The 27,708-nt window shown below is 47.4% G+C and overlaps 1 protein-coding gene across 1 annotated transcript; it reads right to left on the bottom strand.

The window, feature by feature from the left end:
* Positions 1 to 715: 715 nt before the first annotated feature.
* Positions 716 to 27,327, bottom strand: TRIM29 (tripartite motif containing 29). Its single transcript, XM_067566847.1, has 10 exons — positions 26,950 to 27,327; positions 26,470 to 26,880; positions 18,075 to 18,170; positions 16,815 to 17,048; positions 16,218 to 16,416; positions 12,416 to 12,418; positions 11,332 to 11,415; positions 8,567 to 8,656; positions 5,829 to 5,905; positions 716 to 2,358 (listed from the first exon to the last, which is right to left on the bottom strand). Exons 1-10 carry the CDS (start codon positions 27,325 to 27,327, stop codon positions 2,296 to 2,298), a joined length of 1,635 nt encoding a protein of 544 aa, XP_067422948.1. The 3' UTR covers positions 716 to 2,295.
* Between the last annotated feature and the right edge of the window lie 381 nt (positions 27,328 to 27,708).

The raw sequence follows: 27,708 nt of genomic DNA, 5'->3' as shown, positions 1-27,708 counted from the left end.
GCGTTACGCCAATGTAAAAAATGATATGTGCAAGATCAGAATCAGGCCCGTAAAGGTACAGGAGCAAGACAGGTCTAAAGTAGGCAATATTCTAGAGATGGGCATGAAGCCTATATAGACTGGCGCGGGGTTTGGGGCGGGGGTCAGGAAGTGCTCAGTTTCCGTTATAGACATAAGAGCCTGCAGTCAAGTTCAGATCTAGGTCTGAGCTTCCCCCCAAGTTTGTGGGTTCTTTAGATCTGGGGCGCTTGGGATCATGCCAGTCTCTTAACAAATACATGTGAAGGAAGTGGAAGCATTTATCAGACTAAAACGACCAGAGTGCTTTTTGAGAGCCCTGATCAGTGACGTTTAAAAAAAAAAAAATATGCAACCAGTGATGTATTTGGAGGAGAAGCCAGGGAAATCCTCTTCCTAAATGACCTCATCCCTGGTATCTAGACAGTGCATCACTGCCCCTTCCCCTATGGTTTGTCTTATCGCTTGCTAAATATATTACATCACCAGGCATTGCTTCCCTAGGTCCTTCACTTCGGGACCTGTGTGCATCCCCCCTTCCCCCACAATCTCTCCCTAGGATTTAAAGCAGCAGCATGTGCAGTAGCTTATTTTAGTATCATGCATGTGCACACTGCCTTAGCTTTTTTTCCAAAGCAGAGATCCAAGCCCAACCCCATCCCCAGCCCCCATCTCCCTCCCCAGACCCTTCCTTTTATTTAAAACCTGGATATAAAAGAGGAGGCGTTTCAAATATTCTGGAGCAATCATCTTTCAGACTCAGAAGATTTGTCTGAGGAGTCGGCTTAAAAAAACAGCACATAGCTTTGCCGTGGGGATTAACTACGAAGTAATTTTCAGAGAGCAATAGGTGTGACCTCATTCAGCCAGGTGCTGCATGCGTTTCGTGAGCAGGGGAGAAAGAGTGGGCTGGCTGTGAACCCGAGGAAGGCTTGAACGGAACAAGCCAAGGAAAGCCGCAGCAAGCCCTTGTTTCTCTGCTCTGCAGCAGCTTATCAGTGTCAGAGAACCAGGCCTTGATCTTGCAATGTGCCTTTAGCTCCCGTCAATGGCAGCTAAAGTTATGGGGAGCTGAGAGTGCTCAAGACATTGCTGGGGTGCTCAGCAACCGGCAGTGACAGGCTCTGATGCTCCTGGGGTTTTGGCAATAACTCCACCCTGTTGCCCAGAGGAAGAAGCTAAGTTGGATCGTTGGAACACTAATTGCCTCTGGCCTGCTCGCTGGCTGGCAATGGTCATGTGACTGCTCTGTCCAGCGCACGATCAGAAAAAACCCTGAAATATTACCCTGAGCAAAAAAAAAAAAATTAATTCCCCATCCAGAGAATAACAACGGAACCAAAATACATAAGCCAATTTTGTTTGGGTGGGGGGAAGCCCACCTAAGACATCTAATCAATCTTCCATTAGTGGGATGGATTTTCCTTTTCTTTTTTAATTTGAAAGGGTGGCTGGAGGGGCACGTTAATGGCATGTGGAACCTTTTTTTTAACCATCGATTGGCACCCAGTGCAGGGGAGCAGTGACTGGAAGCGGTCACGGTCTGACGCTGCTTTCGTGGCCATTGTCAGATGAGTGGGAAGGACTCAGAGCAGTCCTCAGAGCACAGGGGATGTCCACCCCATGGGAACCGCTGGAAATGGGCAAGGGGGAGCCCAAAAGCCTCTCAACAGAGAGGCCAAGGACTGAGTGGGTCACAGAGACAGAGCGGCCTTTCCCACTTAGAGGGGGTCCATGCTGAGGCATGTGGGTGGAGGAGCCTGGTAAAGATTGGCCTGCCAGTTGCCAGGATGAATTTGCCTTGTCGATCCCAAGGGGGCTTCAGACTCCAACTTGGCACCCTTCACCAGCTCTGCAAAGTCACTCAACGACTATGTGGGCGGGAGAGCAGGAAGCAAATGGTATGATACGGTGTAGGGGAAGGGCTCAGTGCGTACCCTATCCAAGATCCCACCTTTCCCAAAGCATCTAGGAGGAGGAGAGCAATCTGCTCTGCAGACAGAGGAGGGTGATGCAAGGCAGGGAATAAGAAGGCTGCAAGGGCTGTGCGTGTTACAGTTCTCCAAGGCTGCAGAGCTTTCAAGGGAAAAATAAAACAGTCCCGGGAGTGATTATGAGTTGGGGGAAAGTTCTCATTTCCTCTAGTGCCGACCACCCCATCCCACCCCTCCAGAGCCTAGAGCAGGAAGGTTAATATAGTAGCAGGTACAGCCATGAAAATTCTTGGTTGGTTTTCCACTCCCCGGCACATCTGGCTTTTCCCATGGGCTTCGGGATTCAAGGCGCCTCGTTTGAAGTGACTCCGTTGCCTTTGTTGACGTAAAAGGGGCGGTGGTGTGACTGCAATGGAGAATTTCGCACGTGTGAGTTAAGAGAAGGACCTACCTTCGATTTGCACCGCCTCAGCCATCTAATTAGCCCTCCCTCAGACCTCATCCGCTGAAACTCAGATCTGTTAACAGCTCCAGCCACTCTTTTGGCAGAGCGACACTGCCCATTCCCCCTATTCGGAAACTGGAGCTACTTGACTTACTCGTTGCAAACTTAGCCCTTGTTCTTCAGCTGCACACAGACTTTGGGTGAGCTTGGTTTTAGGGCAGAGGGTCTACACAAAGTATCTGCATTAGTCAAATCCCACATGAGCCCTCAAAATAGGACTTAGGCGGTTGCATGTGCCGGATGCCAGCCCCCTGCACAGGGTTGAAATTCACCCTTTGGTATTTTGTATGGAGCTGTTCGGAATTACCCGGTGAACTACAATTTCCACCCCTAGGATGCTCACAACCTTTGAGCTATGCGCTACGTGTGATGGGTCAACCAAGTTGCAGGGTGTTTTTCTGCTTTCTGGTCAGATGACCAAAGCCCTGGAACGTAGCTGTAAGGAATAAGCATGGTTAAATAACCAATGCTGTTGTTTATCCTCAAGTCCACATGTGAATATAGGTTTCTATGTGAAAAATAGCCCAATCCTCAAATGTTGGTGTAAACAAGACCCGATGTGTGTGACTATTTCTGAATGATAAAGGGACAGGAACAAGGCTGAACTTGGGGGCAGTCTGTAAAACAGCTGTTCAACTCTACTAATTGCTCTTCCCAGTGGTGCCCCTTCACATCAGCATCTAATGTAATCCTCCTGCTGTTACTGCCATGATGACCTGGCCCCTGTTTACCCTGGGGAAGGGTGTGTTGCAAAAAACAACATTGGCTGGAATGATTGAGCTTGCAGCACTTGTAATACACAACAGCCCCGTTATGGGTTAGTTGTGCTGGTTGGTTGCAAAATCTCAGAGAAGATCTTGTGCTCAGAGCCACCTGTATTGGTAAAATCTACCACAAGTTCTCTGCAACGTGTAGCTGTGGGTCCCCTTAATTACGTCCGACAATGCAGTGCATTGCTTATGGAAATGACGCAAATGCCCCTGCTCCCGGGAATGTTGCTGGGCCCTGTGAGATCCACTCAGAAATATGCTGATCCAGCCAGAGTTCTAAGGAGACCGAGGTACCAAAAAGTCTCTGTCAAAACTAGTGCTGCCATGAATATGTATGTGGTCAGCCAGCGCAAGGGTGAGTGAGTGAATCAGCTTTGCTTAGAGTGGGCACAAAGGGGTGAAAGCAAAGTCAGCCTTGGTTTTGTTTCATCATGATACACTGACCTAGATCCAGGCCGTATCTGGGGAAGGGTTGGACTGTTAGCTAAAAGGACGGACTTGGGCTCATCTCCATTAATCATAACAATTAACATCGCACGCTGTGGAATGATGAGCATGAAATGGATGGATGGATGTAACATCTCCATCCAGTCCTGCTGTGCAGCCCACACTCCTACTACCCGCTGTTCAGTGCCCTCTTGTGTGTGAATTCCATTTGCTTTACAGATCCAATTTCCAGCGTAATTAAAGAAAGAAGAAAAGCTCCCCTTTAAATAACTCTCTGCGGGCCAGCAGCTCTGGCCTCCTAGAGCATTGCAGTTCGTTGTGAGAATTAATATTTACAGGCCTTTTAGAAGGTGGATTACTTAAATACATATTTAAGGCTATTTTAAAATCCAGATTATTGGCCCAATAGACTGTAAAAGCTCTTACAGAGCCACTGCAGTCCAGAGTGCGTGTATCTATTTTGTGACTTTTTAATGCTCATATATATCATCTGGATTGTTTGGTTCAGGTCTATCTGGTGAATATAAGCTATAAAAATAAAATAGTCCCAACTACTATATGCATGAAAAAGAGACCCAAGTGTTTACATGGGGGAATCTACCCAGGCTCTTGGATTAATCACAGGGCACTTGTAAGGGCATGAATTTTGTTAATGGAACTGGACTTTCACAACAGGGAAACATGGTGGGGCTCACTCCTAGGAGATTCACCCTCCGTCTCATCACTGTCAGATGGAACTGGGAACTCCACTGGCTCCCACCCTTCTTATAATGTGCTTCAGCAGCAATTTGCTGGTCTTTCCTGATGCCCCCTATATCAGGAATATCTCTGATGGGAACATTTTCCCCAGCATGCCTTCCTGGGTCTAGTCCTTTAAATTTGGCAGAGCCAAACAGCTGTCACCCTAAAGCAGCCATTTTGCAAGTGGTTGCTGCTAGTTGTATTCTTCTCTTCTAGCTGGTAAGTGCATTTTGCTCCTAGTATGTCTTTGTCCCCTTTCTTATTCCTAAAGTGATGGCATGTTCTCCCAAATGTATAATATTCATTAAAAGATAAACTTTCTTTTGGGAGAGGGAGAAAGAGTTCATCATGCATTTCATTTAGATCTTGCAAGATGCCAAGATACCTTGGTACTAAGGGAGATAAAGGAAGCAGGAAAGATGGGTTCAGGTAGATTTTTATGTGATTACTTGCTTTGCTAAGGGCTTGTTAATCCAGTATGTTTTTATTTAGGAATTAAATAATATGGCCTTGCACATTCTGTAGTCCAGTGTTGATAATTTCTGTGTGTTGATATTTGGTGGGATGTTTTTGGTAAAGCCCCAGCTCCTGCAGCATTTGGTTTTTTAAGAAAAGTACGTTTCTAGCCATCATGGTTGCAAGGAAATCTTGAAAACACAAAATATAAAGGCTCAAAAACCAGAAGGTAAATAAAAAGAACCAACCCCAAAACGTACTATTTTAAAAATCTCTTGAGTTTTGTAGGGCCTGACTTGTGAGGTTTGAACATATGGAGTTGGTGATCCTGGTATTTGTTTAGACTAGTGGAAAGTGAGTGCAAAGCAATACCACATGGATCTTGTTGTGTTTTGGGAGTGGTATAAATGATTGCACAAGGTAGAAGGTAGTGATGAATTGGGCCTACTTCTCAGAAAGGCTGATGGTATACAGTGTGGTATACAGTGTGATGAGTATGTATGGTAGTCTTACGGTATGGTCTGTGGTGTGCAGAATTCACAGTATGTGTTTTCTAGGCACCACAGACCACACTTATAGTAGGTGACTCCCATGCAGCGAACAATAATACTGTAGAGTATAAACTACTGTGTCAAAATCTAGATTGGAGCAAATTTCCATTTAAAGCCCCAGAATTAAGATTTGAAATGGGATTGAACCAAAATCCTGCGTCTAAACCCTTCTGAGCCATGGGGAAGTGTGAAATCCGATTTGAACCATGCAACTCTGCCCATCTCTAGATGAGACAGAATTGACTATGAAAAATAACAAATACTATCATTAATGAAACTTAGTAACTCTCCCTTCCCCAGATCCAGAATGCCCTGTCTCTAACGCCCAAAGCCCTATGTGCTCCTATAGCAGTTTCTTCTCTTGCTGAAGCCTCAGGAGTGCATAAGTTCAGGTCTTATTACTTACCAGCGTGGACTGCTTGGAGGATTTCCATGTCTGTGGCTGCACCTTTGTAGTTTGATGTCTCACTATTGCAGGGTAAGCTGTGACAATACAAAGTAGCAAGTTAGGATGCATGATGGTGGTCTTATCTGGCCTGTATAGTATCCTTCTATAGGATAAGAAAATCCACATCGTTAGGAATCATATAGTCTAGCACCGAAATGCAGCCACCTCTGGGGTGGACTGCAGCATCCACCACCCCCTCTCAACAGTTCAGGGAACGAGAGTGAAAAATAACCTATTCAGTGAAAATGTCAGGGGAAGGTATGGAGGCAGAATGTCATTAGCCAAATTCAAGTTAGGCCGAGATATGAGGCGAATTGCTCTGGCCCTTACAGAAGGATCTTCAGTTACTGCAAACAATCAAGATCTTGGGTTTACAGCTTAGCTGAAAGATGGCATTCCAGCAACCCCCTAACGGCAAGCTGGGGCATCAGCTGTGACTCGGGGGTAACCACAGCGTCTGCTGCCACCACTTCCAGCATCCCCATAGCTTTTATCCTGCTCTCTCCCATTCATGTACTGGCAGGCCTGACCCTGTTTAGCAGACAGGGTGAAATCCTGGGTCCAGTGAAGTCACTGAGGTCAGAATTTCTTCCTGAAAATGCATGTTCCTCTGTTTTAATTGATAGCATTAACCATTATTATAGCTATCTGCCTCTTAGATAGCACTTTTCATCAGTCAATCTCAAAGTGCTTTACAATGTCAGTATCCTTATCCCCATTTTACATATGGGGGAACTGAGGCACGGAGCAGGGAAAAAGACTTGCTGGCGGTCACCCAGCAGGCCAATGGCACAGCCAGGAATACCTACTTGAGTCCCACTCCAGTGCTCCACTAGGTGACACTGCCTCCCCCATGATTAGCTTAATAAGGGTGTCCCGATCAGGATTTAACAAGGAGAGGTCAACGAATGTTGTTAGCCAGAATTGCCTCCCTCCCCCCCCTCGCTGCCCAATTAACTTTTGCTTTTCCCTCCCTCCCTCTACACAAATTTTTCATTAGATCTGACAAATAACCCCGAAGGGTAGCAAAATCCTGCCGTCTCAGCTCATTGTATTAAGCTGCTCGGCGTGAGTGCTCAGGGCCACGTTGTGCCATTGCTTCAGGCTGCCTTTTGCAAGGGGAGCAGCAGAGTGTGGGATTAAACACCCGCCAGGCCAGTCGTTACAGACTCTCGCCACTGAACAGTGGGGTGGAAGGAGGAGGTGGAGGGAAGTATAAAGCAGCTCAAAACCCCGAAGCCCCATACCACTCTTGGTGAAGAGGCTCCCATCAGACTGTTTGCTGAAGTCACCCGGTGAGCTCTGCCCCATCGGGGAGAACTGATACGGCAGCTTAGTTCCATTGCCCACTGGAAAAGAGAAGAGCTTCTATTACTCCAGGATTTTGCCTTCCAGGGGTAAAAGTCCTTGTCTGTATATTAATTATTTCATACAATTGCCTGATACCTGCTGGGTCTAGGGAACCCTGGGAATGCAAACAAAGGTCTATTAATTACCCAACAGCTATTTTGTTTAGTTTTAACAGATTCCTACAGCCGAGAAACGACAGAAGAGGAGGGGGAAAAGGAGGTGGGATCTTGGGTTTTATAAAGCTGCCTAGTGATCTGCAATCCCAATTTCTTTGCCGGGCTTTGAAAACCTTAGCAGGGCCCAACGGAGCAAGGGAGGGCCAGACCTGCAAATGGGGGAGTAGGTATGAGGTGGCCGCCTCCCCAGGCCAGGTGTGAGAAGGTAGGTGTTAACAGGGAGTTTGGATGGTCTCGAAGTTCTGCCTAGGGAGAGAAGGGCCTGTCGTCCGAGAAACCACGGCAGGTGTGTGATGGAGTGGGGATAGCACCAGGTCAACCAGGGTGCCGCAAACTAGAATAATTAGGCAGACTCCAAGTCTACCAAAGCGCCTTCACCGTCAGCATTTGGGATGCTGTGTAATGCCCGGTGAAGTCAGAGGGAGTCCTCAGGCTTGGCTGCTGAGGGGAGTCTGACAGAGCATGTGGTACCAGTCCTGCCAGATGTGCGAGGCACAGGGGTCGTGATTCAGGGGCCAGAACTGAGCGCTACAGCAGGTAAAAGCAGCCTGGTCTCCAACGAAGGCTTCTAGTTTGCTGCTGAATGAATGGAAGGGGCAACAGTGAGGAAGAGAATATTAAGAGAATGGCTAGAGACATGAAGCCTGATCTCAGGAGAAAGAGACATAAGAGGAAGGGCGAGTGTTTATTCTGGTGGTGCCAAGGGAAGAACCGAGAACAGGGCACAGTTGTGCTAGGCACTGTACAAACACAGTCTCTGCCCCAACCTTTCAATCTACATAAAAGAGAGGTGAGAGAAGTAGTTAAGACAGAGGCCTGGGACTCAGGAGATCTGCGTTCAGTTCCTGTGTCTGCCACAGATGGTCTGCATGACCTTGGTCAAGTCACTTAGTCTCTCTATGCCTCGGTTCCCTATCTGTAAATTGGGAATAATATTTCCTGCCTCCCTTTGTCTCTATTTGGATAAAAAGGGGCAGGGGCTCTCTCTAACTATGTGTAGCACAATGGGGCCTTGAACCTGGCTGCAACGTAGATGATGATGATATAAACCAAATAATGGGAGAGGGCTGCGAGAACGTGTCAGGGTGGCTAAAAGGGCAAGGGTGGAAAAGCAAAGGAGATGGGCTAGGTAGGAAGCAGGGAGAAGCCATGGCACAAGGATAGGAATACCTTTCATTGAGAAAGCAGAGTTGCCCAGGCCAAATGTGTCCTCTGCAGTTTGGATGGAGGAATAGTCCCAGGCTCGGGTGTTGAAATTGGCTGTAAAACAAGAGAATCCAGTTCAGCAATCAGCTCCTGGGCTGTACACAGTGTTGCTCCACTAAGAGTCCTCTTTACCGATTGAGATTCGGAACCAGCACTGTGTAGCTCAGGTAAAAGCAAGCAAGCTGGAGGGCGTGTTCCAAGCCACAGAAGAATTGTCCAACTTTGTTTTTTTTTCATGGTGCTCTGGGTAGGAGAGGGAAGGGCTGCTCGTTCTCTCTCTCCCTCTTTCTGAGCTGTGTGAACGAAGCTCCATCAATGTCACAAAAAGCCATCATTCGTTACATTAAGCTGCCCACTCATCCTTTGCTTGTCAGCATGATTATCTAGCAGAGACACCTGTAGGAAGAGGCTGGGTCTCAGAACATGAGACGCACACACAATAGGGAAAAGTTTCTGGCTTATACACACCCACTCTTACTCCACCACCACCATTGACTTGTGCTTCAAGGTTTCCCCAGCACTTCAGGCAGAGGTGAGGGTTTCTGCTGCATACCCCTTTTCTGAGCTGCCAGGCACTCAGGGCATGGAATATCCCATGCCCTAAGGAGCGAGAGCTCTGAAATGCATCTGCTGCCACCCTGTGGGCTACTTATTTTAGCAATTCCGTTCCTGTTCTTTCACATGCTTGCAGCATCTGCACCGCTCCCTTGCAAAGCTCACAGATATAGGGACAAGTCATCTCCCTGTTCCAACTTTTCAGATGTAGGCAGGTGCTTTAAACAGAGAATTGCCCTTGGCTAGATGAGATGGCCACAAACGACTGATTTGCAAATGAATCCGACTCCAATCACTTTTGGTCACATCACTCTCTAGTGTCCACTAGGATTACTTTGCACTAGCAGGTACGGCAACCTGTATATGCCCTGTCGGACCATCAGATTAAGCATTGGAAGCTGGTGTCCTTGAAGTCTTAGTGCACTCCACAGCTGTGCTTGGAAGAGTTCTAGAGTACTACACCCTTCCATTCATACAACCACACATGGGAGCCAATAAGGCAGCTGCTAGGGAATCCATGTATGGGCTGAAATAGAGGAGACGGGAGAAGGGAATGAGCCTTAAAGAAAAAGTGGGAATCCAGACAAATGGATCTAGGTTGGCATTTACATGGCACCCTTGTGTTAAGCCCCAGGCACCTAGCAGGCGATATTACACAACTGCAGCCCTGGCCACTCAAATGTGCATTTAGGGAAATGCTATTGTTAATTACAGATGGCGGCCACAGACCTACGCTCTGCCCACATCTGTTTGTGCAGAGCAACAGCTGGAAACACCTGGTAAATCCAGATGTGGTTTTGGAAACTCAGGAAGCAGAACCTGAAAGGAGACCATTCCAAATGCGTCAGCTCTGTGGGAATCTCTAAATATTTGATCACCATTGTCACATCTTATTACTCTCTTCTTAGCAATTGTATTTAGATATGTATATATTTGCAACGGATGCTTCCCGGCCCTGCACTGTGAGGTCATTCCCGCCAGACCCAATGGATGTAAAACTCTACTGAATCAGGAGGGTAACAGTTTCTACCCACTTGGCATTTCCTTTGTACAGGAGTAAAGGACAGAGCAAGGTGCAAGGTGGCAGGGATCTTGTCCTCACTAGAGGCTCATCAACACGGGTAAGGTGTAAACGTCCACCGCTGTAGCTATGCTAATGGAACTCCCTGTGTGGAAACTGTTCCAGAGTTCAGAGTGACTTTTTCCTGGATAGCTTAAACTGCTTCAAAATCAACATAAGCCGTACCAGAGGGAGTCCCTCTGCATTCCACGTACCAGCAGAGCCAAAGCGGCATATTTAGACCACTGTTGTTCTGCTGGACAGTTTCCCCATGTAGGCAAGCCGGTGGCTAAAAAGTGAGCTTGGGTAAATCATGTTCGCTAACATGTTAACACCTTAGTGTAGACAGGTAACGTGGCATTTTAACACGTGTTAGCTGGTAGGGATGAATGCTAGGAGCCAACACGTATTAAAATATGACCGGTTTTGTTAAAAATACCTTCTAATAAGACCTCATGCCTATACTGCGGTATCTCTCCCCCCCACCCCCAAAACCGAAAGCACTTTACAAGCATCATCACTATCCCAATTTTATATATGGGGAAACTGAGGCAGCGAGAGGGGCTGAGATTTGCCTAGCGTTCCCCAGCAATCCCTTGGCAGAGCTGGGAGCAGAACCCAGGTCTCCTGCGCTTTCATACGTGTCAGCAGGTCGAGGTAAAAAGCTCAGCCTGCTAACTCATGTTAAAACGGGAAACGGCCTCGTCGTCCCTCGGGTTTTACTTCATGGTAGCTAAGAGCGGGTAAGAGACACCTTTGTCCTAGGGAGACCAGCCCTGAGCCCTTCATGCTTAGCACTGAAGCGTGTCAGCATTCAAAGCCGGCTACCCTGGGCGGCATCTTATCTGTTGCCCTTTTTCAGAGGGGGTGCAAAACTGTCTCTGTTTTTAGACTAGCCAGAAACATGGGGCCAGCTCCAGCTGTGGCATGGACAATATGAAGGGGCTGAATTTGCCTGATTCCAGGATGGCCACAGGGAAAGTAAGCGGTCCAAGGACGCAAATTACAAGCCGAACGTTGCGTGTCTGAGCCTTATCTGCCGTGCTTTGTTTAGAGGAAGCCCAATGGCGGATGGACAGAGCTTGAGAGAGAGAGGCCAGGTCAGCCACAGTACCTTTTGGAGTCAGGTACATGGAGAATCTCTTCAGGTTGTCAGGCTGGCTCCACTCGTAGTTGTTGTGCATGTAGCGGTGATCACCTGGAGAAGCAGAGTCTGGGTCAGCGGGAAGTAGGATTGGAGGTAGCAGCGGCGAGGGCAGGGGATAGCATGGGGCAGCATAGATCAGACAGACTTCCTTAGTTTTGTGATTCCTATCTAGGGCCCCTGGAATGCCCTAGGAAATGGGGTGATGGTTGTACTGCACAAAGGTATCTAAGTGGATTTGACTCCAGGGTTGCCAATGCAGTCTCATCCCTTGGAAGTTAGTGGCAAAACTCCCATTAACTTCATTAAGCTCAGGATTTGGGCCTCTGTCTAAACAGGATCCTGTTAAGACGTTTGCTAATGAAGACCTGTCCCTGGCAGAATTGACATTGGCCTTTCCTCCCTGTCCTCTCTTCCTCTTCTCTGCCACTCCATGTCCCCTTTCCTCCTGTTCCTCTATTCAGAGCTGGCATCGTTAAAGCATCAAGGCTACCTGCATAAGTGTGTGTCGGTGAAAATGGAGTCTTAGACAATGCGTTCGTTTGCTATATCCGGGCCCCTCTGACTGTGTAGCGGTCTCCCCCTCCATCTGTCTCTGTCCCTTTCCCACACAGGCTATGCTCACAAAACCACTAGTGAGAAGATAAAGTAATCCACGTCCCGGGGAACAGCAGGCTGGCTGGCACTCTGTGAGGAGAGGTGTCAAATGGAAACTGAATTCCAACCCCATCTTTAGAGCTGGAAGCCTCCGGTCACATTGGTTGAGTAAGGATGTGAGAAGCTTGAGATACGGTGTATTGACCGAGTGAGGCGTTAGGATGCTCGACTGGCTGCTGTACGCATTCTCTGGATAAATAAAGGACTTTGTTCTCCAGAGCTGTCAATCTGGCACCTTTTGCCAGCAAAGAATTAAGTCAGTTGTTTGGATCTAACGGCACCTGAGAAATGTCCCGTCTGTGTTTCAACGAATGCATCCCCGTACAGAAATCCCACTGATCGGGAAGGGGCAGCACCTTATAGAAGCTGACATTTTACAACCCAACTTATATTTGACCACCTGCTATCCACAAGCACCTCTATAATCAGCTGGCACAGTCTCGGTCCTTGTGAGATTCCCTATCGCCTCCTGTTTAACTCTCCCTGTAGTAGTCAACCACTTACCGAAGGGGTTTCCAGCTACCCAGAGCCCTGAACAGCTGAGTAAAATACATTGCAGTTAGTTGGAAAGAGGCCCCAGACTAAACCCCTTGTTTAAGACCTACACATCACAACTTTGAGGTTTGGGCATTTCCCTTTGAGATACCTGCTGAAGTGGCTGGAAATGGAGACCACTTAAAGATTAGGGGATGTTTTCTTTCTTGGGTGTGTAGATGTGGGCTTAAGCCTCTGAAATTCACATCTGGATGTGAAATTGCAAACCCCTCCCCCCATTATGTGAGGATTTTCAGATTAAATGGCGCATAATAAAGACGTGTGCAAAAAGTTGATCTGGACTGCAAACAGCGCCAAGTTCTGGGACTTGTTTAGATGCAGAGTGTCGGTTCAGTCTTAATTTTAAATGTGCACAATTGGCCCCTGTGCAAAGAACCGGCACAAGATTTATTTGCCATTTACATCTGACTTCAGCCTTGCCTTGAGTGCTGTATAAACCTGCTCCAAGTCCTCTGCAAAGAGGTGAATTTCACCCAGTGTTTACACTAGCAAATAAAGTTGTGGTTTATTTGCTCTGATTTATTTCTGCAGTAGTAAAACTCTCAGGATGCTTTTTCAATGTTTTGCCTCTTTGGCAGACTATCATAACACCTGTTATAACAACTAAGTAAGCGGAGTCTCTTTGGAGACTGCTATTAATCAGGTTTCACTCCACTAATATATTATTTTTTCTCAGTGAAGTTTTTAACACTGAAAAATCAAATGGCTTGCGAGCAAACTTGTTGGGATGTGTTGAGGGAATCTGTTTGTTTAAAGTCAATAAGTAATTGTAGAGTTATTTCCTTGCAGTCACTAGATACAAAGCTCGGCCTTCTTTCAAGTGTAACTGTGGCTTACAGAGATGAGGGCTGTGAAGTTTTTTTGGATGATCTTAAATAACTTTTCCTTACAGTTTGAACACCATTTGACTTGTTAGCCAGATTCTAAGCAGTGTCCATTAAATTATTGGTAACACTTTCTATTGTGCCTGAGATTTGTAAAGGTATTCAAGTGGTACTACACTCAATGTCGCAAGGCCTACGTGACAGGTGGCTGGAAAATTTCAAAGAGGAAAAAATAGTTTCAAGTTTTTTATAGGAAAATGCTTGACCCTTGGCTCTGGGCTACAGATGGGATAGCCTGGTGTGTTATGGCCAGAATTTTCAAAAGGCTTCGGCGCATGAGGGGTGGAGCGCTTTTGAAAACCTGGCCAAAATTCTCACTAAGGGAGGCATTCGGTGAGGAGCCCTGTCTAAGTTCTGGTCCTTACTTATGCATCTAAATGAGTTCTGTGCCCACCTGTGAGCCCTGAGACCTTTTGAAAGCCTGGACCTATGTCTCTCAACCGTATTGTCTGTCCAATTTTATATCTAATGCAAAGCATGGGGCTATATAAATGTTCACCGTTAGTCAGTCATTTTGGATGTAGGCGCCTTGGGGGCAGGGGATTGTCTTTTCTTCTACATATTATAACAAGGCAGTGGGCTGGCACTCCCTAAATAATAATGCTTCTCATTACAGCTCCACATTTACCTTGGTCCCATACAACCCTCACTCTTGTTACTCTAACTTACAGATGTCAGAAAGGCTGACACACAACATTTTCCGCAGCTTCAGTTTTGTGAATGACCCAGGGATGAGTCCCATGTTGTTTTAAGGCTCCTGATTTTATTTTGTTTGTGGTTCTCCCCAATGCAGCTGGTAGGTTGGGTCTTTATTCTGGAGATGTTTGCAGAACTTTTGCCAAAGAACAAAGTGGCTGATAAACATAGGTGGCCTGTCTGATACTGATCTAAATGAAATAACAATCTTGCATTTATATGGCAGCTGTTTCTCCGGAGCAATTTCAAAGAGCTGTATGTGCTGCTATACAAACTGTGGGCATGAGTCCAACCCCACACCTCTATTGAAGTTACTCCTCATTCACACAGAATCGGGTCTCTCTCACAGAACACAATTTACCTGAGTGACCTTTGTCACCACTGAGAGGGACTCGGATACTATTGTTAATGGATTCTATCCTCACGACACCCCTTTCAGACAGGACACTGCCATTATTCCTATTTTACAGATGGGGAATTAAGGCACGGAGCGGTTAAGTGACTTGCCCATGATCACACAGGAAGTCTGTGGCAAAGATGGGAATTGAACCCAGGTATCTAGTCCCTGTGTGGTGCTCTATCCTCCAAATCTATCCTGTGTAAGCCCTGTGCAACATATAAGTCCCATTATGAAAGTTAAGTGGGAGATAAGTGGTGCATTCTTGGCTTTGTGCTAGATCTCTGCACAGGGGTGAATTTTCCCCCTTGGAGATCACTAACCATTGAAATACTGCAGCCGTTTGGAGCGCTCAGCAATATCGCACCATGGATTAGGATGGGAAGAGAATTATACTTTTATCCGGTGAAACCTTAGGAGTGATTTGATCGGCCAAGCTATTGTTTGCTCCATTAGCATTTGGTCTGAACACCAAGGTTAATGCTAGTGCTGGTCAGGAACTCTTGTTGCAATAAGCCAGTTAGTTAAAACAAAAATTGTTTCTCAGGAAGTTTTGATAAAATTCTATGCTGGGAAGGGCTTCTTAGCGCCACGATGGAATTGCTTTGTTAAAATCAGAAAGCAAGAGACACCGGAACAGCCACTAGCTCAGTGGGTCGGCCCTGTGAAGTAGAAGACTCAGATTCAGGCTCTTCTTGATTTAGGGATTTGAATCTGGGTCTCCCTTGTTCCAGGAGAGTGCCCTGTGTGCTGTTCTGGGGGAGGTGCATGTGTGTATCTCCCTCCCTCTAGGTTCCCCCAAAATATTTGCAAAAGTTTCATTCCATGTAAAACAGGGCCACTTTTAGAAATTTCCATCCTGTGGGAGAACAGTTTTCCCCACCCACCTCTAGTTAACCACGCTGCGCTTAGCGTAGGTACCATCAGATCTTCAACAATGGCAAATGGGTATGAATTTAGCCGTATGTTCCCTCCCGAGCACAGGGCTTCTGAATACCCCTGCTTGGCCTATGTTCTGTGTTTACTTAGCAGGGAGAGCACCCTCTCGCTACTGAACCACAGAACCCACTTAGCTATTTCTCTGAGCGCTCCCATCCAAGGGCTGATGGGACCCAACCCTGCTTAGCTTGTGTGGTTTCAGCGAAGCGTAGCGCAAGGCAACATGTGCCCTCTGTACTAGCTTTCTTCTGCCTTTGTCCGCTGCTTGCCTGAGAGTGAAGCAACGAGGTTTGAGATGGGCACTCTGTGCACGATGGGGCAGTAGGAAGAATTCAGAGCCTGGGGAGCCCAGGAGGAAGAAGTGACTCAGAACTGCAAAGTGGAAGCTGGCTGAACTAATTAAACGCTGAACTCCTAACATGAAACATCGCTGGCGGGAGCTCGGAACAGTCCAAGCCCATGAGTCTCCCTACACCTGATGTGCACGACATCTTCCCAAATCTGGTTAACGAGCCCCCACCCCCATCATCCCATCACTGACCATGCATGAGACGATTGTTGTTTTACTGCAGAGCTATTTGCAGAGGCATATCTCGCTTCTCCCTAGTCTGCTCTCCCCACGCCCCAGGGATTATCCCTGCGAGGTAAGAATCACTGGTGATGAGGTTGACTCTGGCTGTGACTGGGAAGCAGAAAGGGAGGGAGGAGCCGCTCTTGGAACCACTTACCGTTCTCCATGTGATTCCTCTCGATGAAGTTCCGGCTGAGGTCGCCCTTGCAGATCTTCTCCACATGTCTCATGCTGACGTTCAGCAGGTCATCCCGGAGGAGCCCCATCGACGGGCTCATGTTGTCCCCCTCCAGCAAGACGCTGTAAGTTGGGAGGGATGGCGGAGCAATGTAGTTCCTCATCATGGCTCCGAATTCCTGCCAACCAGAAGGTGCGGAGGTTAAAGTACAAAGAGGCTAGGATGCTGGGGCGGCTAAGGAGAGATTAGGGTACAGGAGAAGTTAGAGACTATGGAGATTAGCGCTCTGAGACGGCTGGGAGATGTTCGGTCAATCAGCTAAGATTGTGCCATGCTAATAGGCAATATCATATGAGCTCCCTCTGAGCTGATGAAAGCTTTGGATGCCCTGCTCAGCTGGTCAATCCCTGCTTATGGCAGGGGTATGTCTCCGAAAAACAGACCCTCACATTTCACGGCAAGATTCTGTTGAAGTCGCTGGAGCAATGCCTGTGGCACCAGCTGGATCCTCTGCCTGTCGGTTGTTTCCCTTTCTCAGTAGAAATGGGGGCGGAGGAGAGATGCGGCTCTGCTTACCTGCAGGAAGAGCACCGAGTCACTGATCTGATGTATCTGCTCCCTGGTCTCCTTGTCCTCCTGCAGCAGCTTGGCCCTCTCTTCTAGCTCCTCCACGATTTCTTTTATGTTCTCCACTGCCGTCTTTTCCCTCTGCTCCAGGGCAGCCTTCACCTCGTCCCGCTGCTTCTCCAGGTCCCGGACCAGCTGTTTGAAATGCTGGTCTACGGTGGCTTTCTCGTTGGTGGTGAAGTTCTAGTGGCGGGATGTAGAAAGGGCATGGCATGAGAGTCTCAGACTGGTGACCGGTATAAGCACTTTGGTACTGGCATGAATACGTGCCACGTTAACTACACCAGTGTAGCTACAGCGGCAAACATTTCTAGTGTGGACAAGCCCTTCAGTTACTGAAGAGCTCACGTTCCATATTAAAAGATGTTGAAGGCTCTTAGTAGCCTACGTCACTTGGACATTCAAGAGAGTCCTGAGTTCTGGCCTCAGCTTTCTAACTCGGTTTCCCAAAATCGTATTAAAGGAAGAAAGAAAACCAAGATGGCTCTGACACACAGCTGTGGAAGGGTTGAGAGAAGGCAGGATTTCTTGTTGACTTGACATAATTTTGGGGGCCTGGGTCTACATCGAGTGTTTGTATGGGTAGGGTGTGAATTATTTTGACTAATATTTACACTGGTCCCCTCCTATTATGGGCGTAGTATAAAGTTGCCTGTACCAGGATCGCTTATTCCTTTTCCCGTGCAGAAATAAGATGCGTTGGTATAAGGCACCTTTCTTTTGATATATCTTAATCTGCACTAGGGGGGCTGAATCGCTTTGATTATACCAGTATAGTTAAAGCAGCCCAACATCTGGGTGTAGCCGAGCCTTAGGTGATGGCTGCCGGATAGCTGAATGGAGACAGAGCTCCAGTAGCTCCCGGCAGGAAGGCAGCTAGGATAGTTATCTAGCATGGCCATCTTGTGTGTTCTTGGTCTCAGGCAGGGTGTGTCGTGAGAGAATGCCAGTGGACGCCATTTTCCCAGGCTTAGAATGTGTGTGGTTGATCAGGTGATAAAAGAGGCGTGGACAAGAGGGAGAAATGAGTGTGATGTGAGAATCAGAGCACAGGGTGAAGGGGAGGCAAAGGGGGAAAGCGAGCAAGGAAAGCAGTGGTGCAGGAAAGTGTGAAAAAGAGAGGAGCATGTGGGTGAGGGTAAAAGAGGAGGAAGAACTGGAGGAAAGAGGGGGAGGAGGGGAAAGCCAAAGAGAACGTCCCATCCTCACCTTGATGCGATCCTTCTCCTTCTGCCACTTATCCACTTCATCTTCTACCTCTATGATCTTCAGCTGCAGCTGCTCTTTCTGCAGCGAGAGCTCAGCCTGTGGGAAGGAGGGAGACCTGTGAAATTGAGCAGCGTATGGCCTACTTCAAAGAGAATTTCTGCTTTTACTTACGCATTTGGCCCTGAACCATAATGGCTGGGAGCTACAGGCTCCTGGCACCACTTCAATGGATATCATATGCTGGCAGCTGGACAAGATCCCAGTGCCTTCAGTTGGGTCACGAGAAGTGACTCCCTAAGCAAAGGAAGCAGCAGAATCTCCTGCTTGGGAAGGGTGGGATTGCAAATGGGACTGCTTTTAATCATGCTGGAGTCATTAGCTGGAGGGCAGAGAGGCCTGTTTCAAAATTCAGCTGGGTATGAAATGAAGGGCCCAACCCAGGGCGTGTCTGTGCAGCAATAACAGTTTTCATGTAATTACGGAATGACGTTGGATTAGTGTTGCAACCAGGGGATGATGCCCCCGGCAGAAATTCTGTTTAGACAGGACTGTGGATTAATTTGCTCTGAGTCTAGGGGTTTAATATGCTGATAGTGCTGGGGGAATGCAGCAAAAAAAATGGGAGGGGAATCAGGGAACAAAAAGGGAATGGCTGAGAACATTTGCTTGGTCTAAATCAGCAACTTTGCTTTGATGCCTTCAGGACCCCTTTTCATTGGCTTCCCACGAACATTTGTACAACTGGTTTATTTGTTCCTGAGGATGTACATGTAAAGAGAGAGCGCCCGAATACCTGTGCAATGTGTGTTTGGGTAACCCAGGGATCAGCGTGTGTTTGTCTTTCCTGCCGCATTCGGTCCTCAAAGGTTTGAGGATGGTATGGTTCCCATCTCTCAGGATGTAGGACTCCTACCTTTTAGCTCTGGTTGTCCCTGGTTCAATCCCTGGGATCAGCCAAGATGGGTGGCTGTCATCTTTGCATAGCGAATTGTGTCAGGAACGTGTGTGGCTATTTCAAGGTCATTCACTTCTGAGTTATAAGGCCGGGTTTACACTATAACTTTAACCAAGTCGGGGGATCTTCTTCTAATGCTGGCTTGATTATAATACAGTTCAGTTTGGCCATATCCCTTACCTAAGATAAAGCTCGTTTCAAAGATACAAAAGTACCTTTAACTCTTGCTGGTTTCATGGGCATCAGGGGTCAGTCACTCACTGTGTGTGTAATCCACTCTGTCCCCGCCTTGGCGTACTTAGGACACAGAGAGGTGATGGAGCATGCTACAGTTATGGCTAACAGAAGTAGGTCTTCTAACTCAGGCAGCAGAGGTACATAGGTTTAAATACAGAGGTCCCGGGTTCACTTCTCTCTGCTAACAGCCCCCAGGAGCGTGTGAAAATCAGACCATTGCGTTCTAACTCATTTAGATTCCATCTGTATTACAACTTTCAACCACATTATAGCCGGGTTTCCCTATCTCAGTTATAGCTGTGGTGTAAGTAGAGCCTAAAGGTTTCAGTCCTCCAGTCGGGGAGTGGAAAGATTGCCATGTGACGGAAGAGATCAGTTGCACAATATAAATAATGCACACAGCAGATAGCCAGCTCAAACCAAGGAAATCTGCCTAGCTTCTTACACGGGTGCCCATCACCATAGTAGCAGAGTACCATCTTGAGCTTGGACAAACTTCAGCAGCTTTTGAGACCCAGTAATTCTAACTGTCCCTATTAAATAAGTCGCTATTTATAGGGGAAAATATAGTTTTCCAGGAGGAAAAAAAAAAAATTCAGCCACTCCAATATATCTCAGTGCAGTTAAAAGATGCATCCCTGTTTCTCCCGCGAAATCGCTCACAACAGCCTTTGCTTGCTTGTATCTGGGGAAGCTGTGGTCCTCTAAAAGGGTCCCCTAAACCAGGTGAGTTTACGGTTCCTAGGTCCTGGGAGGCCCCTCTGGGCTGTTGGACTGTGACCACTCACATAGAGACTTGTTTCAGGTGTACAGAGGTTTGGAAGCAGACTTAAGCGGGATGAGTGGCTGAGGAGAGGATGCCTCTGGGGCTCAAGATACTGGGCCCAGCTGACATAAAAAGAGAGGTGGAAAGGAGGATTGGCCTCAGGAAAAGGAACTACGGCAATAGGGGGCTATAGAAATATCTAAGTTAAAGGAGATTTCACTGGACCTCAGAGCAGGAAGGTGAAGGGAGGAGACTTAGTTCCTGAATGCTTAGTCAAGGAAAAGGTTGGACTACGCAGGCGGCTTTCTCTCAAGGGCTACACATTCTCAGGAACGAGATCTTGGCCATCTGGCTGAAAAGGAAGTGACAGTGTGGAGGGGTTAAGGTCTGTAGGGCACTGGGGTTTTCCTTTAGAATGGATGGGCTCTTTCTGAAGTCTGGGGTCAAGGGGTGGATAGACAGCGCCATCAGGAGAATTGAAGTGGATGGATGGAGGGCAGTGGTGACGATCGTGCATTTTGATGGTACTTTTTATGAAAATGAATCCCAAAAGGATTTCCCAAATGACCACTAGCTCATTGTATAAGTTATATTATCCCTGCCTCCAGCACTGAAATGCAGCTGCCTCTGGGGTGGAATGAGGCAGCTGTTTAACAAGACACACTTCTCTACGATTTAGAGCAAGAATACTGTATTCGTTGTAAATCACAGAGGCTGTTTAAGTAGCCAGAATCTAAATATTGTAGTTATCCATACCAGACACAGCACCAGGGCCAAGGGCAGATGGAAAAGCTTATGAAGCACCATCAAAAGGCAAGGAAGATGTAGATTAAATAAAGTGGACTGGTGGCAGAGGGGAATTAACTGAAGCAGATAAGAGTGCTTTGAGGAGGGGTGACTTATAAAAGGGATGGAAGATGCAAAAATTATTCGCACAAAATAACAGGGAAAATAATCTAAAAATAGGCTGGGAGGTGGAAGGGAAAAAGAAGGAAATTGGAATGCAACATAACTAGTGACAAGAGAATTAGAAGGTCTGAAGACAAAGGTGTCAATTCATTAGTGGGTAAGAATGGCCAGGCTGGGTCAAACAGTGGTCCATTTAGCCCAGTATCCTGTCTTCAACAGTGGCTGATGACAGATGCTTCAGAGAGAACAAACAGAACATGGTAATTTATCGAGTGATCCATCCCCTGTTGTCCAGGTCCAGCTTCTGGCAGTCAGACATTTAGGGACAGTCAGAACATGGGGCTGTGTCCTTGACCATCTTAGCTAATAGCGATTGATGGACCTATTCTCCATGAGCTTATCTAGTTCTTTTCTGAAGCCGGTTATGAGACTGAGCACATCCAAGCACACAACCTGAGGGTTTGGGCAACGGTGGTTTTAAGGTGACGTCTTCGCTGTCTTCATTCTGGGACTGCAGGGGAGGCTGGTTTAGCCTCCAGTGCAGATAAGAGCAGCCCCAGGGCAGGTCGAAATGCCACTCAGCTGCTTGTGGCTCAAAGGGGCTGTTTTGTCAGTGGGGAATAGCCAGAGCATGATGATGGTCCATCCACCCCCACGCCTACACACAAGAACATCCCTCCAGGAGGAGTTGCTGGGGTGTCGGAGAGACATACCAACTCCGCACCACGTAGGGAAAATTCCCCTGGCTGGGAGGCTTCCCCAGGGTCCAGATCTACTGGCTATGTGGCCTCTTCGTGGCCGTGGGAACAGCACAAAGAGGCTATGTGCAGTGATGAATGTGACCTGGAGAAAACACCTGAGTCTGTGGATCTGCCCCAGAGCTGAGAAGGAAAGCCGCAAAAGATCAAGAGAAACTAGAGCAAATGCATCCATTGTTGGGAACTGGGACAGGTCCAATGGACTCGACAGAGGGGCTGATGGACAATGATAAGGAAGAAGGGGATCCTGGAGTGATCTAGGTGACATTCAGACCTGTCATCTTGATAGACAAAGAGAGATACTGGGAATGCTAGTCAGTGCAGATCCTGACCTTTTGTATGTCACAGGCCATAGAACTCCCCTGAAACAAGTCCTGTTTAAACGAACCCATCTCTTTTAGAAAAACTTCCGATCTTCATTCAAAAGTTGGTGGGGAATCCCTCCTAAAGTCTGATGTAACGAGGGACAGTCAGTAGGGCTGTGTGAAAGTTGGGTGTTTAATCTCAAGACCCGCCTTCTCATCAGCTGAACCCAAACCCCAGTGCTAAGAATGTGGTCCTGCAGGTTGTGACGTTTGCATCACGATGTGACTGTGTTGGGCAGTGCAGCAATGCAAGTGTCGTCGTGTCAGCCATGGGAGCCAGGTGATCCCATGCTTTGGAAACCTATCCTTTCAATTGGGGCCCTTCCCCATGTGACTAGCCTGGAAGAGCTCTATATCCAGGACCCTGTCCCCAGAGCAGAGCGATTAATGTGGTTTGAGGCTCGCTGACTCTTGTGTTCCTCACCTGATCCCAAAGTTCTCTGGGTCTACTCTCCGCTAGCTGCACAGAAGAGAACTTAGTTCTAGCATATCTGCTGGGATTCTTTTCTCCTAGAGTGAATTCTTTTTTCCATGCAAAAAAAGGAAAATGAGCTCCTTTCTTTACCTACAGAACAGATACAGGTCAGGCTGTGGCACATCAGCTCTTCACACTACTCTGCCAATGTGCCTCACCTTGGAAGGGCCAACTTTATAGGACTAAAGGGATTTAGGTTCCTCTTTGGGTCTCTATTAGCATTTGCCATGGACTAAGGCCACCAACTTGTTCCAGAGCCCTAGAGAGATCTAGTCCTCAAATCTGGTAGAATTTGTAAATAAGTGGGATGAACTAGGAAAATCAAGTGAGATAAGGTAGTGTCTATACAGGTTACACTTTCCGTGTGTGTGCTAGATAGGGTCACAACTTCTGTTAATGGAGAGCTGTGTGCCTCAACCACTAAAGACAGTGTGGAACGGTCCTGAAAATGCCTGTAAAGAGCGGGGGGGGGGGGAGCAAACCTGCTGAGCTCAAAACCTGGTTTAGATATGAGGGACAAAGACTATTTTTGAGTGATACCCACCGAGAATCCAGCATTTCAGTGACCTGGAAGGAGGAACATGCATCAAAAACCTATGAAATATATGTGACACCAATGCAAAACAGAGGGAGGCATTAACACCAAGGAATGCAGCATGGTCTAATGGTTAGAGCACAGGGCTATGACACAGAATTCAGACTCTGCTATTCCTTTGTAACAGGCTTAAATTTTCACAGATTTTGGGTTCCCAACTTGAGACGCCTTGCAGCCTGGTTTGCCCTGATCTGTTCATTCCTTCTGAAGCACCTGGCACCGGCCACTGTTGAAAGACGAGATACTGGACTAGATGGACCATCGGTCTGACCCGGTCTGACTGCTCTTATGTTCTTAAGAGAAGCGTCTAGCCCATTTGCTCTCCTACTGTGCAACTTTTCCAATAATTTAAGAACCAAACAGTGAGTGGATTGGTATCTGCCTCCCCTAATGGTCTGTGGAATGCAAAGGTTGGAGAACCCCTTCTCAAGTTACTTGAGGCCTCATCTACATTAGTCGTTTGGCCTGTTTCACCCGGCACTGTAACCGCATCAGCACAAAAACCTAGTAAAGAAGCGAAGCAGCTCTACTCAATGATTGGCAGCAGTGCAGCTTTCCCAGCCTTCAAGTTGTCATTAACCGAGTTGTCCTAGTATAGAGTGTCCGCATTAGGATCACGTCTAGGTTAGGAGAACAACTTCTCCAATGGCTGAAATCTCCACTGTAGACAAGGTCTCATAGACAAGCCAAACCAAAATTTCCCCTTACATCAACTGGGGAGGAAAAATACTCCTCCATTGTGTACATCAGTGCAGTGTTGTTTGCTCAGTAGCAGACGACCTGTAACAATACAGAAAGGGCCGTGATGGGAAGCACCCTGGACCATCTGAATGAGCAATCAACTTCAAAGTCTAGTTCATTCCATCTAAAATCTTCCCCTTTAGAAGCTACTTTGTTGAAACTAGCAATACCCGGTTCCCGTCACAGTATATCAATTCTCAGCCACTTCATTAAACCTGCTATACAATGTAAACTTTTCCTTTAAAGGGAAGGGGGGAAAAAAATCAAAGGACTCTCTACCAGATCTGATCTGACATGCAAAGTATTAAGAGTAGGGATGGATGGTAATGGAGTGTTGTTTACAGATCTGTGGTTACTGGCTATTTCCGATTTTTTTGTATTTGAAAACTGCTGGAAAACTGGTTGTGAACTGAGTGTCTCTTTTTAAAATGCTAGGTGTCCTCTGAACGTGCTGCAGAATTCTACTGGTGAATCGGGGGGGGAGGGTGTGAATTTGTTATCAGCAGTCATTACTTTACAGCATTTTGTACTTGTATTTTAGTGTTAAGATTTGTTGCTTTTTAAACAGCCCTGGCCCTCAGGATGTGTTACTGTTTGGTTAACTCTGTATCGGGAAAGGCGGCCTTGGGGATGGGGAGGTTTTCAGCAGATACTCTGCCCTGTAGGAAAGTCTGCTAGAGAGGCAGGATGGTCTGGTGGTTGGAATGCTGTCCAGGAAATCAGGTTTCAAGTCTCTGGTCCACCACAGACATTCAAAGCGAACAACAGATCGAGTGTAAGAGGAAAGAAAAATAATGTTGCTTGAGGAATCCCACAAATTCAGGATAAATCCCAAAGGATTCCAGGGATGGAGAATCCCTACAGATTTCCCTTGTAATGCTGAGCAATAGAAGGACCTGGCTGTATGTAGGAGGTTTCTGGATTCCAGTCCGTGGTGGCGTTTTAGTTCAAGTTAATTAGCTTCCGCCACTCACAAGCAATTATAAATGCTAATGTAGATACTCTCAAATGTTCATTCCTCATTATGGTTCAATCTGGAGTGAATTAACCAGTAACAAATGAGCAACTACAGTTGAACTAATTGATTTCCAATTAATTCAAGTTACAACATAGCCAAAACCTGTAGTCTAGAAAAACCGTGTGTGTGTGTGTGTGTGTGTGTGTGTGTGTGTGTGTGTGTGAGAGAGAGAGAGAGAGAGAGAGAGAGAGAGATTCATATTGATAAACCCTAAATCCTTCAGGCTTAGCAGCCGTGGAAACAACACCGTTCAGGAATGTATTTCATGTCCTCTGTGGCACTGATGAGAACCAAATAAATATGTGGGCAAAGACAGAAATGAGAAATCAAATAACATCACTTAGCTTTAAAAAGCAGTTAGATGAAGAAAATGTTGCAAGCAAGACTGTAAACTATGTAGGAGAGGATGGAGATTAGATAGGCTTCCCTCCTGCCTGTCTTCACCACTAACACATCTGATCATGTTAGATTCCCTGGGAATCTCCCTTGCATGCATTTAACTGAAAGGGGTAGGGAGTTTCCTTCTGCTCAGCCTTGGGAAGAGTTAAACCAGTTCTCTGTAGTTAGTGTCACTGAAGAATTCTCAGCAGCTCTGTCTACACTGACATTTGTATTGTCCTGTTCACTATGAGATCTGAGTGCCTTTCCAGTTCTGAAAAGGGGATTCAGCAGATTTGGGTTCATTTCCAGGATCTGCCACAGATCTCCTGCATGACCTTGGACAAGTCACTTGATCTCCTTGTGTCTCAAGTCCCCAAGTGTAAAATTGGGGATAATAGGTCTTTCTTTCTGTCACGTCTATTTAGATTGGAAGGTCTCTGGGCAAGGACTAGTTCATACAGCACCTAGCACAATAGGGCCCTGACCTCAATCCATGCCTCTATAGTAACAATACCCACACCCACTCAGCAGACAGACTATAAACAAAGGTGGGAAGGTCTTTCCTTAGCCCCTACTTAATAGTGATGGTGCTACACCCTTTTGCAGACCCCCTCTCAATAGGACTCCAACCCTGCAAGCTTCTGTAAATGCGAACAGCTCAGTAATAATGACACTTCGCATTTACTATGCAGTTTTCATCCAAGCACTTTGCAAAGGTGGGGTCAGCATTCCTGTCATCTCCGTGGGAAAAGCAAACCCAGAGAGGTTCAGAACCAACATTTTAAAATGTGGCTACTGATTTTTTTTTTTTTTGAGGACCTCCATTTTTGGGTCCCCAACTGGAGACACCTTGAACCCGAGCTTGGACCCTACCTGTCTACGTTTGGGCACCAAAAAACTGAAGCACTCGATATCTAAGGTTGCTCTTGAAAAACTGGGCCCTAAATGATTTGCTCCAGCTCACACAGTGAACCAGTGGCACAGCAGGGGTAGAGCCCAAGTTGAGTCTGCTAGACCATGCCAGCACCTTGTCAATGTCCGTTCAAGGACACGGTGCACTGCCCACCCCCAGAGTAACATTATACCTAGACACTCTTTGGGCCCAGGGAGTTGCCAGCTGGGGAGTGGAAAGGAAGCGATCCACTCTTTAGATCAGTGGGAAGAATGATGGGAAGACAGAGGGGGGGAGGGTTACCTCTTTCCCCGATTTCTCAACATCCACCGTCACAGTGGTGTGGTTCTTGTGCTCCTGGAACATGCAGAGGTAGCAGATGCACATCTGGTCTGTCTGGCAGAACAGCTCCATGGTCTTGCCGTGCAACGGGCACTTCCTGGCTTCAAAGTCCTTGATGGGGTCCAGCAGCTGGTGGTCCCGGAAAGCAGCCCCTTCCAGATGGGGCTTGAGGTGCAGGTCACAGAAGGAAGCCTGGCACACCAGGCAGGACTTCACCGCCTTCTGCTTGTTATCGATGCAGGAGTCGCATAGGACCTCCTCCAGTTTCACCCGGGGTGTGAACCCAGGACCTCTGTCGGCCCTGTTGTAGCTGGGTCTCTTCAGGTCCCCTGTGTCCACCAGAGGGAGGGAGGGCTTCTTCAGATCCCCTATCTGCCCGCTAGAGTACAGCGACCTCCTGCCTTCCCCTTCGCTGGAGAAGAAGGTCTTTTTTGGCTCTGCCGTGAAGAGCGGTTTCCTCGTTTCCCCTTTGTCCGCAAAGGAGATGGGAGGCCTCCTCACATCCCCCAGCTGCACACCAGGGTATGACAGTTTCTTCCCGTCCCCCGACTCCATACTGAAGTAGGTTGACTTCTTCTCGTCCGACTCCACAAACTGGATGATCGGTCTCTTCCAGTCACCCCCCGAATAGAAGGTGCTTTTCAGTTGCCCCGTCTCCAGAGAAGGGTTCCCAGTGCTTTTGGCAGCTTCCTTCTCACCCCCACCGGGGCTGGTGGGTTTCTTCAGCTCCTCTGCATCTTTCTTAGGGCTGGGCAGACTCTTGGCGTCGTCGTGCTGCCCAGCGGTGCCGTTTGTCCTTGCTGCACACCCTGTTTCCATTGTGCAGAGGGACAGACTGGCTTTTCTTTACCCTGGCCCCTTTCTCAGCCCTCTAGATAGGAGGTAGATCTTCTGGCCAGCTGCTCTTCTCGGTAGAGCAGGCAACCTTTCTGGTGGCTGTGTCAGCAAGGAGGGTGGCGGAATGCAGGAAAGCTGCTGCGTAAATGACACACCTCGAGCTCCTGAGAGGCGGAGAACAGCTGAACTATGCTGGGTCGAGTCAGAGACGGAGCTGTTACAAAGGGAGCAGAAGCGATAGCTGTGCAATTAATTATACAAGGCAGCCCACACCCAGAACATTCTTGTCTAACCAGCCTTTGGGAGGAAGGGTTGTTTATATCTTTTAAAAATAATTTTTTCATTAAGATGCAGCAACCGGTT

This window comes from Emydura macquarii, unplaced genomic scaffold (assembly GCF_026122565.2).
Source record: "Emydura macquarii macquarii isolate MOO-44397 ecotype Brisbane River unplaced genomic scaffold, CSIRO-AGI_Emac_v2 contig_312, whole genome shotgun sequence".
In the NCBI taxonomy this organism is placed as follows: Eukaryota; Metazoa; Chordata; order Testudines; family Chelidae; genus Emydura; species Emydura macquarii.
The sequence above is the reverse complement of the archived record's forward strand: the minus strand, read 5'-3'. Positions and strand labels throughout refer to the sequence as shown.